Source organism: Bombyx mori, chromosome 18, assembly GCF_030269925.1.
Source record: "Bombyx mori chromosome 18, ASM3026992v2".
NCBI classification, from domain to species: domain Eukaryota; kingdom Metazoa; phylum Arthropoda; class Insecta; order Lepidoptera; family Bombycidae; genus Bombyx; species Bombyx mori.
In genome coordinates, this window is record NC_085124.1 from 1,607,308 (window position 1) to 1,621,435 (window position 14,128).

At 37.5% G+C, this 14,128-nt stretch overlaps 1 protein-coding gene and 1 long non-coding RNA gene across 3 annotated transcripts in view; one reads left to right on the forward strand and one right to left on the reverse strand.

Annotated features, from left to right (window-relative positions):
- The window catches only part of LOC101739021 (dopamine D2-like receptor), a 210,250-nt gene extending 209,569 nt beyond the window's left edge, over positions 1-681 (forward strand). For both annotated transcript variants that reach the window (XM_021347832.3, XM_004925908.5), the window contains exon 9: positions 294-681. In XM_021347832.3, the coding sequence (XP_021203507.1) occupies positions 294-508 (215 nt within the window). In that variant the 3' untranslated portion in view covers positions 509-681. The remainder of the gene's footprint in view (positions 1-293) is intronic.
- LOC134200538 (uncharacterized) lies at positions 216-14,070 on the reverse strand. The gene is made up of 2 exons (XR_009975500.1): positions 13,946-14,070; positions 216-504 (listed from the first exon to the last, which is right to left on the reverse strand). It is a non-coding gene; the product is annotated as an uncharacterized LOC134200538 (long non-coding RNA).
- Between the last annotated feature and the right edge of the window lie 58 nt (positions 14,071-14,128).

Below are 14,128 nucleotides of genomic sequence, written 5' to 3' on the forward strand. Positions count from 1 at the left end.
CTTTTGAAAAAAATAATGTAACCCAAGGTTTAAAAAAAAACACCTAAAATATTCTTTACATCATGTGCCCTGCGAAAACTATTGATGATAGACTAAAATAATGTACTACGACATTGTAGAACACATTATTATTTACAAAAAGTGTCGCATGTCTAAAACTATTATAGCTATGCCGCAATAAGTATTATTTTATTTAAAAAAAATAAAACGTCAAATATCGTTGAAATTTTTGTTAAAGACCCGAGCGGAGCCGGAGCGGGCCGCTTGTACTAAATATCCTTATGATTTACCAGGAGTCTTCTTATTCTGCTGGGCACCATTCTTCACGTGCTCCGTCCTGGACGCTCTCTGTACGAAATTCGATCTCCCTTTCTCCCCTGGAGTGACTGTCTTCATTCTGACAACGTGGCTCGGGTACATCAACTCGTTCCTCAACCCGGTCATCTACACGATCTTCAACCCGGAATTCAGGAAGGCTTTCAGGAAGATCCTGCATTGCACCACCTAGCCCGGAGACTATTATATAGTTTACGAGTAACGTTGGACTCAGTTGAGAAAGTTATGTGTAAAAATGTTATGTGTTTTCATTGAAATTAAACTGTAAATAAATGTTAATGTTAATAGCATATAAGTATTTGTATAGGTGACGAATCTAAATATATATAAATAGTTATAACTAAACTGTTATTGCCATTTTTGTCTACCGATATATTTTTGAAGTGAAACTTCTTTAGAATCGTTGTGGTTTGAAACTCGATGAAACGAAAAAACAAGTCCATAGAGACACAAACACATAAATGTACAGGATTCAGCCGGCGAGAGAAAGAGATAGAACACATTAGACGTTCTCGGTCTCCTCTTTGTGCGACTCTTCGTAGCATCTCCACTGTCGTCTACTAAATATTGTCCATATTATGTATGCTCCTGTGTAGTGGGATAGTGAGTATATCTATATTTATATCTTATTTATAAGTTTCAGTTCTACCGTATGTGACTTGCACACACACAAACAAACAAAAAAAATTTTTTTAGCCCTTTGACTGCCGTGTAGGTCATCGGTGCCCTACGCGGCGCAATGAAGTGATTATGACGATTTCTGTTACTAAGGCGCCGGACTATCTAGTAGACTCTGGGAAAGACGAATCTGACGCTCTGTCTATTTTCTCTTTCTCGCTTGTCCTAAATTATATCTTTTCTCTCTAGTCGTCACGAATCTGTCGCGAGTTAAATTTTACTCTCAACGCACCTAAAGAAGTTTAACTTCAATAAAAACTTCACTTCAACACGCGTCCACATGATTAACTATGGATATATTTTTGAACTATGCTGTTGCAGTCACCATAGCCAGTTTGGTTGCCATCACATTTGTTCTAATCCCAATTTCCCAGGTGTATCCCTAGGGTAAACATTAACATAGTCAATATCTCAAATTTCTGGTGCGTGACTCCAGTCCTAACCCCCATAAAGGGAGATTATTAAACGTCAACTATATAGAGTTCTTAAAACCTCATTAGACTACGCCCAAAACTTCGAATAAAGACACGTAATGGCGCTGAGAAAACTGGGGATCGTACCATCAGCCGCATGGTACGAGGTAGGAATGGAAAATTAGTGGGGACCCATTCCAGGCTATCACTCTGGTGGACGCGCCTGCGATGTTGGAAAGGTTTTTTACGATCCCATTTCCCTTCTTGCGTTGTGGTAATTGATCGTGGACTGCATTTATTGTTTTGAGATATTTATTGTACCTTTATATAACAAATTAAATACTTAATTTATAAGAGAAATATAACATTGATGCGTTGTTCTTTGCGGCTGGGTTTAAAGGGGAATTGGTGTCATGGCGGAGGTCGCTGGCTGACATTGGTTGTGATCCATTTGTAATGTAAACAAAATTAGATGAATCCCTTTTCAGTTGATATTTTTAGAAGCTGTTCGACAATTACCAAGTACCAGAACGTTCCTATTGACTGAGTCTTCCGGCCTAACTATATAGCAGTTCGGCCCGTAATTAAATTTAGTTTTACTGGTGGTAGGACCTCTTGTGAGTGCCCACGGATAGGTACCACCGCTCTGCCTATTTCTGCCGTGAAGCAATAATGCGTTTCGGTTTGAAGGGTGGGGCAGCCGTTGTAACTATACTGAGACCTTAGAATTTATATCTCAAGGTGGGTGGCGCATTTACGTCGTAGATGTGTATGGGCTCCAGTAACCACTTAACACCAGGTGGGCTGTGAGCTCGTCCACCTATCTAAGCAATAAAATAAAAAAGTTTGGCCCGTAATTACATTTAGGGCAAAAAGTAATCAGATTAATAATTACAAATTACAGTTACATTGTAATTGGTAATTGAGATACTTTGTAACAGGTTACTTACGTAACTGATTACAGCGAGTACTTATTGTAATCAGTTATAAAGTAATTCGATTATAAGTTAATCTAATTACATTAACTGTAACAGATTACTTATGTATTTGAAACAAGTTATTTATAATTACTGATAATTGATCACATAACTATTCTGTTATGTTATGTTAGGTAACCTTACAAAAAATGTCCTACTAATAACTTTTTTGACAAACACAAAAATGAAACACATTTTATATACTTTTTTTTATAATCTTTTATCATTTTACGTTATTTTCTTTAAATTAATCATTGGCAGATTAAATTAAACAACATTATTTTGCTGATTTATAATTTAAATTACTTTTAATATGACTCTTTTTTTCAAACATTTCGTCTGACAGGCGGTTGGTTGGCTTTCGGACAATTAATCATAGTAGCGTACAAAAACAAAAAAAGTCGAAAAGAAAAAGCAAAATCGTCCCCCACTCCGCACACCTTCCTGTCTAGTTCACGATGAAGTGAACCTTACCTATTTATGTTTGTTGAAGTACATAAAACCTACCTATCTAAAAAATCGATGTATGATATATATAAATATGTGTTTTTATTACAAGTGTTATATCCAAAGTAATTACGATTTACGATGTAATTGATTACTATGTAATTGATTACTATGTAATTAGGTTAGATTGTAATTTAGTTATATTGCAATTAAATACATAGTATTCAATTACTTTCACATCAAAAGTAACTCTAATTACAATGTAACTGATTACTATATAATCAGATTACAGTGTAATTAAATTATTTTGTAGTTTAATTACTAATTAGATTACAAAAGTAACTAGTTACGCCCATCACTGCATTTAGAGATGTGATGTATTTTAATGACTTTTGATTTGAATGATTTTTTGTTTTAATCAAAATGTTAGAATTAAATTTATATAAAAATATAGAATCTAAAAAGGAGATGTACTAGAAATAAGAACAGAAGAAAATCTCCCTATAGCACGTTGTAAATGATATTAAACTGGAGATATAACCCAAGGAGAGCTTACATTAGCCAAGCAGCTAGTCATAAAACTCATGCCAAATTCTTATACAGCATGATAAAGGGACAAACTGCCGCAAAAGCCAACCACCCACCCATATTTCGGGATAAAATCAAGAACAAGAAGATATTATTTGAATCAAAAATAATTTAAAACAGTTTAGAAAACAGTAACTTATAAAGATGACTTCACCGATATTTTGATTTAATATTAATTTTTTTTTATTGCTTGCCATCTGGTGGACGAGCTCACGGCCCACCTGATGTTAAGTGGTTACCGGAACTCATAGACATCTTTTTTTTATTGCTTAAGTGGGTGGACGAGCTGTCAGCCCACCTGGTGTTAAGTGGTTACTGGAGCCCATAGACATCTACCACGTAAATGCGCCCCCACCTTGAGATATAAGTTCTAAGGTCTCAGTATAGTTACAACGGCTGCCCCACCCTCCAAACCGAAACGCATTACTGCTTCACGGCAGAAATAGGCAGGGTGGTGATACCTACCCGCGTGGACTCACAAGAGGTCCTACCACCAGTAAAAACGTAAATACAACGTAAATGCCGCCACCCACCTGAAAAAATGAGTTCTAAGGCCCCAGTTTTTACATTACAGTGTTTTAGATGCTTAAAAAGTGGTGAGTAAAGAGAACGTCTGGCACATCCAAATCCTAAAGGTGACGTCATATGCCAAAATGATCATATTTTCTACTCTTAACGATAAACATGAGAGTGCGAACAAAAATACAGTCTAAAATACTTTTATTGAAATATCTTTAACATAGAATCGTTTTCCGTGTACAGACAAAGACAAAACGGTTAACACTTTTTTTTACACTTTTATTTTTACAATAGCAAAAAAAAAAAATTGAAATCTTTACATGCTTAAGCCAAAAATCGACCAATGTACGTGCGATAGTTAAATGAAAATCACCATTTGTTATAATTTATTCTAGGAATTTAAACCATGTCAAGGTAGACACAAAGCACTATATATATAGCTATTACTTGGTAATTACGAAACAGGTTCTTTTAAAACTGTCAGTGCTGTTAGTTGTATATAATGCCTGTTTGTTTACATTTAATTTGTACATAAATATATATGCTAAGTGTAATATGTGTGTGTTGAAATTGATGTTTGAAATAAGATAAGTCTGTGGAAAACGTTTTTTTATTTATTTCGCATCCCCGGAAAGTACTTCTGTTCACAGTTGGCTTAAAGGTTTAGTAACCAGGGCATAAAATTAAAAAAAAAACCGTTCACAGTATTCCCTGAGTGTTACCACATACTTTTTCTTTGTGAACCTTAATATGCAGATGCTTTTGGTCTATTACAAAACAGTTAACAAAGACCGTGGATGCTACAAGCTGATTGCCGCCACACCCTCCGAGACATCAGGTCGGAGTCTCGACTTTATTATACATCAGTCTTCTCATCCTCTTTTTTTCCCTACCTGTGCTGATAGCCTTGAGAAGCTATTTCAGCTTCTCTTTGACGTATAGGTGAGCTCACGTGGCTCAAACTGGGCGTGTTGCTAACACTGGCCCTAGCAAGAGCAGTGCTTCGCAGAATCTACCACCGGATCAGAAACGCGACCGATTGAGAAGATCCGGCGAGAAACTCAGTGGGCTGTGTCTATGGGTTAATTTACTCGTCGAGCCCTTCATATTAGTAGAAGGATTATCATTTTTTTTTTTTTTTACAAAACACACCACGCTTTTTCTACAATAAATTTTAAAAAATCTTTTATCATTTTACGTTATTTTCTTTAAATTAATCATTGGCAGATTAAATTAAACAACATTATTTTGCTGATTTATAATTTAAATTACTTTTAATATGACTCTTTTTTTCAAACATTTCGTCTGACAGGCGGTTGGTTGGCTTTCGGACAATTAATCATAGTAGCGTACAAAAACAAAAAAAGTCGAAAAGAAAAAGCAAAATCGTCCCCCACTCCGCACACCTTCCTGTCTAGTTCACGATGAAGTGAACCTTACCTATTTATGTTTGTTGAAGTACATAAAACCTACCTATCTAAAAAATCGATGTATGATATATATAAATATGTGTTTTTATTACAAGTGTTATATCCAAAGTAATTACGATTTACGATGTAATTGATTACTATGTAATTGATTACTATGTAATTAGGTTAGATTGTAATTTAGTTATATTGCAATTAAATACATAGTATTCAATTACTTTCACATCAAAAGTAACTCTAATTACAATGTAACTGATTACTATATAATCAGATTACAGTGTAATTAAATTATTTTGTAGTTTAATTACTAATTAGATTACAAAAGTAACTAGTTACGCCCATCACTGCATTTAGAGATGTGATGTATTTTAATGACTTTTGATTTGAATGATTTTTTGTTTTAATCAAAATGTTAGAATTAAATTTATATAAAAATATAGAATCTAAAAAGGAGATGTACTAGAAATAAGAACAGAAGAAAATCTCCCTATAGCACGTTGTAAATGATATTAAACTGGAGATATAACCCAAGGAGAGCTTACATTAGCCAAGCAGCTAGTCATAAAACTCATGCCAAATTCTTATACAGCATGATAAAGGGACAAACTGCCGCAAAAGCCAACCACCCACCCATATTTCGGGATAAAATCAAGAACAAGAAGATATTATTTGAATCAAAAATAATTTAAAACAGTTTAGAAAACAGTAACTTATAAAGATGACTTCACCGATATTTTGATTTAATATTAATTTTTTTTTATTGCTTGCCATCTGGTGGACGAGCTCACGGCCCACCTGATGTTAAGTGGTTACCGGAACTCATAGACATCTTTTTTTTATTGCTTAAGTGGGTGGACGAGCTGTCAGCCCACCTGGTGTTAAGTGGTTACTGGAGCCCATAGACATCTACCACGTAAATGCGCCCCCACCTTGAGATATAAGTTCTAAGGTCTCAGTATAGTTACAACGGCTGCCCCACCCTCCAAACCGAAACGCATTACTGCTTCACGGCAGAAATAGGCAGGGTGGTGATACCTACCCGCGTGGACTCACAAGAGGTCCTACCACCAGTAAAAACGTAAATACAACGTAAATGCCGCCACCCACCTGAAAAAATGAGTTCTAAGGCCCCAGTTTTTACATTACAGTGTTTTAGATGCTTAAAAAGTGGTGAGTAAAGAGAACGTCTGGCACATCCAAATCCTAAAGGTGACGTCATATGCCAAAATGATCATATTTTCTACTCTTAACGATAAACATGAGAGTGCGAACAAAAATACAGTCTAAAATACTTTTATTGAAATATCTTTAACATAGAATCGTTTTCCGTGTACAGACAAAGACAAAACGGTTAACACTTTTTTTTACACTTTTATTTTTACAATAGCAAAAAAAAAAAATTGAAATCTTTACATGCTTAAGCCAAAAATCGACCAATGTACGTGCGATAGTTAAATGAAAATCACCATTTGTTATAATTTATTCTAGGAATTTAAACCATGTCAAGGTAGACACAAAGCACTATATATATAGCTATTACTTGGTAATTACGAAACAGGTTCTTTTAAAACTGTCAGTGCTGTTAGTTGTATATAATGCCTGTTTGTTTACATTTAATTTGTACATAAATATATATGCTAAGTGTAATATGTGTGTGTTGAAATTGATGTTTGAAATAAGATAAGTCTGTGGAAAACGTTTTTTTATTTATTTCGCATCCCCGGAAAGTACTTCTGTTCACAGTTGGCTTAAAGGTTTAGTAACCAGGGCATAAAATTAAAAAAAAAACCGTTCACAGTATTCCCTGAGTGTTACCACATACTTTTTCTTTGTGAACCTTAATATGCAGATGCTTTTGGTCTATTACAAAACAGTTAACAAAGACCGTGGATGCTACAAGCTGATTGCCGCCACACCCTCCGAGACATCAGGTCGGAGTCTCGACTTTATTATACATCAGTCTTCTCATCCTCTTTTTTTCCCTACCTGTGCTGATAGCCTTGAGAAGCTATTTCAGCTTCTCTTTGACGTATAGGTGAGCTCACGTGGCTCAAACTGGGCGTGTTGCTAACACTGGCCCTAGCAAGAGCAGTGCTTCGCAGAATCTACCACCGGATCAGAAACGCGACCGATTGAGAAGATCCGGCGAGAAACTCAGTGGGCTGTGTCTATGGGTTAATTTACTCGTCGAGCCCTTCATATTAGTAGAAGGATTATCATTTTTTTTTTTTTTTACAAAACACACCACGCTTTTTCTACAATAAATTTTAAAAAATCATTTACATACTAACATACGTTTGAAGCTAATAAAAGCGTATTAATAATAAATATGCGAACTTCAACGACACAGTTCATTAGACTTTCACATATTTTTTTTTTATTGCTTATTTTCTTATTTTATTGTTTAGATGGGTTGACGAGCTCACAGCCCACCTGATGCTAAGTGGTTACTGGAGCCCATAGACATCTACAACGTAAATGCGCTACCCACCTTGAGCTATAAGTTCTAAGGTCTCAAGTACAGTTACAACAGCTGCCCCATCCTTCAAACCGAAACGCATTACTGCTTCACGGCAGAAATAGGTAGGGTGGTGGTACTCACAAGTGGTCCCGACACCAGTAAAAGTTGGAAAGTAAAATTTTAAGGTGGGTGGCGCATTTACGTTGTAGATGTCTATGGACTCCAATAACCACTTAACACCAGGTGCACTGTGAGCTCGTCCACTCATCTAAGCAAAAAAATAAAATTTGGTTGGACGAGCTCACGGCCCTGCTGATGTTAAGCGTTTAACGGATCCCATAGATATGTACAACCTAAATTCCGCCACGAACCTTATAAATCACCTTACAAAACCTTATAAATCGAGCATACAAATTCTTATCTCAAGAGTACATTCGCTAGGGACCTCTCTTTTTTCGCACTTCTGAACAAAAATACAGTAGCATACGGAGAGCAAGTCGAGTTCAAATTAAAAGGAACGAAGCGATGCGATGTCGAATCCATGATTGGATCAATTTTACACGCGGCGATGCAGAAAAAAATGTATTCGAATTACAAATACAAATTTCAAACGTTAAATTTATATTGAAAATATCGTCGGCTTATTGCAAGAACTCATTAACTGCAAAAAATCACTAAATGCGTTTTTATCTATAATGGGCTCATTTTTGCATATTCTACAAAATGCAAAAACACGCTAATTTCTAGCTAGCCAATTTTAGCCGTTACGTCTTTGGTAGAAAATTGATAATTGCAACTTTGGAAGTCAGGCATTTACAAAGATTCACTAAGCAGCACTAGTTATTTTTATTAAATGGATAATTATTTGAAAACAGCATACATTACATTACAGAACTCATTTTCAGCATCTAATTAATTTTATCAAAACAATGTAGTATAATATAACTTAAAATTGTATTTCGATAAAATTCATTATTTACATTTAGTTAGTTTCTGTAATGAATCATTTCATCAGAAATGCACAATAAGTAATCTTAATGATTTTTATCGATATTAATATAATATAAATCATAATATTAAGATTTCCATAAAATCATTTATTCTTTTTCATTATTTTTTCCATTTTGTTGATGGCATGATTTTAATAAGTTAACATCGATTAAAAGAACATAGTAACTTCTTGCAGGCAAAGTGGTACCTCGGTTGTAGTTTAGTGAGTTATAATTTAGGGTTTGGTGAAATGCGACAAAACAGCTAGTCTAGGGAACACGGGGCATAAGACGAACCCGACGAACGCGGGTGAGGGTGGGTTTGCGCGGGACGAAAGAGTACTGCCTCGCTCGCTCAGTTTGCGGCGAGATACGTTGATTACCACGCCTGTTATAGAAGTTAATGATTTCTGACAAAATGCAACGAAATAAATGTTTCAAACAAGGACGAGGAAGCAAGATGGTGGAGCAATTGAAGTTCCGAACAACCTATTACTGGTGGTAGGACCTCTTGTGAGTCCGCACGGGTAGGTACCACCGCCCCGCCTATTTCTGCCGTGAAGCAGTAATGCGTTTCGGTTTGAAGGGTGGGGCAGCCGTTGTGACTATACTGAGACCTTAGAACTTGTATCTCAAGGTGTGTGGCGCATTTACGTTGTAGATGTCTATGGGCTCCAGTAACCACTTAACACCAGGTGGGCTGCAAGGCCATCCACACATCTAAGCAATAAATAAAAAACCTAGCAAGCAAACACCTGACCTACAATAGCATCATTCTTTCCACGAGTGTAGAAGACGTTAAATGATACACTGGAGAACGGGCAACATCGTTATCTGAGAATCATATCAGTGGACTACGATTGCCAACTTGTATTTACTGATAGGATGGTTGGTATGGCGTATGGAAAGCCCGTACAAGTTGGTACCACCATCGAAGCGAAGCAGCATACGGAACAATTTAGATTTAGATTTCGGGTCTCAATATGGGTGGTGGCATTCACGTTGAGATCTCTATGAGCTGCAGTCATCACTGTAACACCAGACAGGCTTTTTTATATTTTTTTAGGATTGAAGGATTACTGGTGGCCCGGAGGCCTTTTCAGATTCACCAGGACATGTGGGCTATCAAAGGCCCAGCCAAGAGGGGTGGGATTTGCTAACAGCTGTCCGTGCGCCTCCGAAAAAGACCTAACAACTCAAGAACAGCTGCTTCGCGAATGAATCTACTTCCGGATCGGAATCGCGACCCGCTGAGAAGATCCGGCGAGAAACTCAGCGAGCTGATGCAAAAACGTAATCAGTTTCTGTTATGCTTAATGCTATACTTAGTTCAAGTTACCCACCTTGAGGTGATTGAACATAAGTGTGATTGAACATAAGTATTTAGAATTGGGCCATACACAGAATAATAATATGGAGGTCGATAATATGCATAGTTCTATCGAGAATCAAATGCGTCTTATGCCAATTTTTTCTATGATAGACCTCTGTAATGTTTTAAGATTGACTAGATCGAACAGAAAGCTAAACAAGAAAAAAACAGCAAAGAAGCCGTATGAACCAATGAGCCACTCTGATATCTTGAACCTAAAAGAGTTGAGAAACAAATTAATGTATAATAAGTCAAATCGGCCTAACATTGTTCTATATAGGTATGACTACGTTTCCAATTTTAAGGACCTAGCCTGCAGAGCTACAGCATTGGTATAATAATATACCTGATAAAGAAGGTCCAAATTATCTTAATAAAGAAGAAACCTCTGATACAGTTTTTTTAACCTAGCTCTTTTTTTACTTGTTTTATGTTTTTGTATGGTGTTTAAGCTCAGTTCCTAATTTTCATTAAAAAATACATGATTGAATGAATACATGAGTGATTGACTAACAGGGAGAAGAAAATAATTTTTAGTTTATTATTGAAGTCATCCTGGCCTAAAAGATAAGACATCCGATGCATTCGTATCTAGCGATGCATCGGTGTTCGAATCCAGCAGGCGGGTACCAGTTTTTCTGATGAAATACGTACTTAACAAAATATGTTTACGATCTACTTCCACGGTGAAGGAATAATATTATCGTGTAATAAAAATCAAACTCGCATAATTATAATTTGCGTAATTACTGGTGGTAACACCTCTAGTGAGTCCGTACGGGTGGGTACCACAACCCCGCCTATTTCGGCCGAGAAGCAGTAATACGTTTCGGCTTCAAGGGTGGGGCAGCCGTTGTGACCATACTGATACCTTAGAACTTATATCTCAAGGTGGGTGGCGCATTTACGTTGTAGATGTCTATGGGCTCCAGTGACCACTTAACACCAGGTGGGCTGTGAACTCGAACACCCATCTGAGCAATAAAATAAAAATATTATCATGAAAAACTTTTGAGACTGCGAAGTTGTCGTGAGTACTTGGCAATATTAGCTATTGCAAGTTCTTACGTCAACTGTTATGAAAAAGATGTTTTTGATTATTATGTTATTATTCGTTTTTGTTTATTTCAATAAGGTTTGATAAGTATTTTGTTGTTTTATTTTAATTTAAGAAATAATTAATTCACATATAAAACTGACTTACAGTAGCAAGAAGTCATTAACTTTTAGTTTTAGTTTATAAATAATATATAATGTTATATAACTACCGACTCTCACTTGTTTTAATTAATATACATATTAAGCAATCCAAAACATTCAATTTTTCTCACAGTAATTATGTATGAAGGATAATATGGGCTCATCAACATAACCACTAACTAATTCCAACTAAAATGCCGTTTTCCCAAAATATTGAATATGTCACATAATGACTTCTTGCAATAAGCCGACGATATATTTGCTTCTGTGTGGGAAAACTAAATTAGAATCAACCTTTTTTAAGTTCGGATTCAAAATAGGTTCAAACACGGGAGTTTCAATTACATGGAAATATTGCTTAGACGAGTGGAAGAACTCACGGCCCACCTGGTGTTAACCGGCTACCGCCGCCACCTACCTTGAGATATAAGTTCTAAGGCCTCAGTATAGTTACAACGTCTGCCCCACCCTTCAAACCGAAACGCATTACTGCTTCACGGCAGAAATAGGCAGGGTGGTGGTACCTACCCCTGCGAAGAGGTTCAAACACCAGTAAAAGTTTTACTTTAAGTTAATTTACACCAGTTTTAATAGTGAATACTTTACTTCAAGCCCAGATGCATGAGAGCTTCCTATCAGAAATAAGTGGGATTGTATTATATCGTAGCATTGATTATTTGGTAGTACCAGGGTGTGGGTTTACATGTTCACAACGCGTAAAGAAAACAAGAGAAAAGAATTTTAGTTAAACCATTCTTTTCTGACCTGGAAAGTGTCTGGCAAGAGAAAGAGAGGCCGCCCCAGAACAACTTGGCGTCGCTCGGTGGAGCAGGAGCTAGAACAGACTGCCCAAGACCGATGTAAATGGAAAAAAAATATTCGAGCCCTACACCCCAGCAGAGGGTAATAGGAAGGAATAATGATGATGATGATGACTGTTTTCTTAATTTGCTTGAATGGAAAGACGCCGTCTCTAACTTGCATAATTATAGTAATCACAAGAGCCCGTTATTATCATTAAGGGCACATACAAGCGGCACTATATATCAGGGGTCATCAATTAGTTATACTCAATGAGATCCTGTTCTTCTTCCAATTCCTGCCGGGAGACTACGCCTTAAGAAAGGCGCGCGAGGCGTTGCGCGGTGTCAGCCACGCAAGACCCGTACCGCAAAACCGACTACCGACTAAACCCCATCGAGCTTCACCACTCCCGACTCCACGGAACCCACCGCATAGTGCGCGCCGAAAATTCGGCCTCGCCAGTACCCTTCCTGATAATAGGATGGTATTTCATCCTCGGGAAGATCCCGCAGGACGTCGTCTCGGGGGGGGGGACACCTTCGCCGCCTCACCACTGGACTGACAGCCGAGCACTGGGCGCCTCCACACCCGGTACCGGAGTTTCTTGCAGGGCCGCGCCGCCCCTATGTGCGAAGTGTGCAGTGCACACAGGCGCCAAGACATTAAGGGCGCTGCCGCCGCGGCGCCGTAATTATTTACGTTACACAACTATAAAATTTTTGTAGTGGAATATCGATAAGTAAGTAGGTACAATAAGCGCAAAATATGCCTTGTAAATAACAAAACATATAATGCATTTCTTCAAATACAAGTTTCCCAAGATTTACGTCAAAACAACAAGTCAAAATAAAAAAAATCAAAATAAAATACATTGACACATATGAAGATTCGTAAAAATAGGAGGCGCATCATGGGTTTCGCACACAGGCACTGCCGAGGGTCGGCGCGGCCCTGGTTTCGTGACAGCACCCCCCCCCCTCTCTTCGCTGAGGAGCCGAAGAGGGATCCCACTCCTTTCGCGTTCCTCAGCCTCACGAAACACCATGACCAGGTCGCAAAACCTGGCCTGGTTCCCATGAACTTTGGTCCTATAACATGCAAGTGACGACAGCCCGCAAGGAGATGTCCCTCCCCAGCACCGCGATGAGATCTCGCCGCGAGTGCTCACAACGCGGACACGCTTCGAGCGCGTGCCAAGCGTCATCATGCGGATGCCTGCACTGGTGGCTACCCTGATGTGGCTCTCTCCTACAGACCTTCCACAGGTACCTCCCGAAGCAGCCGTACCTGGTCACTCATTCGTCTAGTGTACTTTGTAGTATCAACAATGCTTCATATACTAAGGCAGTATAACTAATAATGTCTGATAACTGACGAGTCAGAAATACCGATTAACATTGTTTCCAAATTAGTAGCTGTAAAAAAAAAACTACAAAATGAGGAACCTAATTGTTAAAAGTTGGTATTCAGTTTATTATCAATTCGTAGAATGCTTTTAGAAACAATTCCTCACTCGTGGAACTTTGTTTCCTTTATTGTCATATACTCTAAAATGTAATAATTTCAATAAAGATAACAGAATGCTTATTGTTTCTAGACATTCGTTGCGAAATACAAATGACAGCTTTTATGAGAGCGCCATCTATTTATACATAACCGTACTAACAAGACAAGTTTTAGGTAGGGGTTAAGGAAAATTGTAAACATTATTCTATTAAGAGACAAAATACTTACACGCTTATAATGATGATTACTCCAATTAAGAAAGATCCAAAAAAATATGGAACTAATATGAACTTAGACTAGAAAACGATTTTCAAGACACTCTCGTGTTGAAACTTCGACCTTGAAAAGTTCACGTGTTCAAGCTACCACTACTCGATCACAGGTGGCAGCACTAGATGGAAACAAACAAAA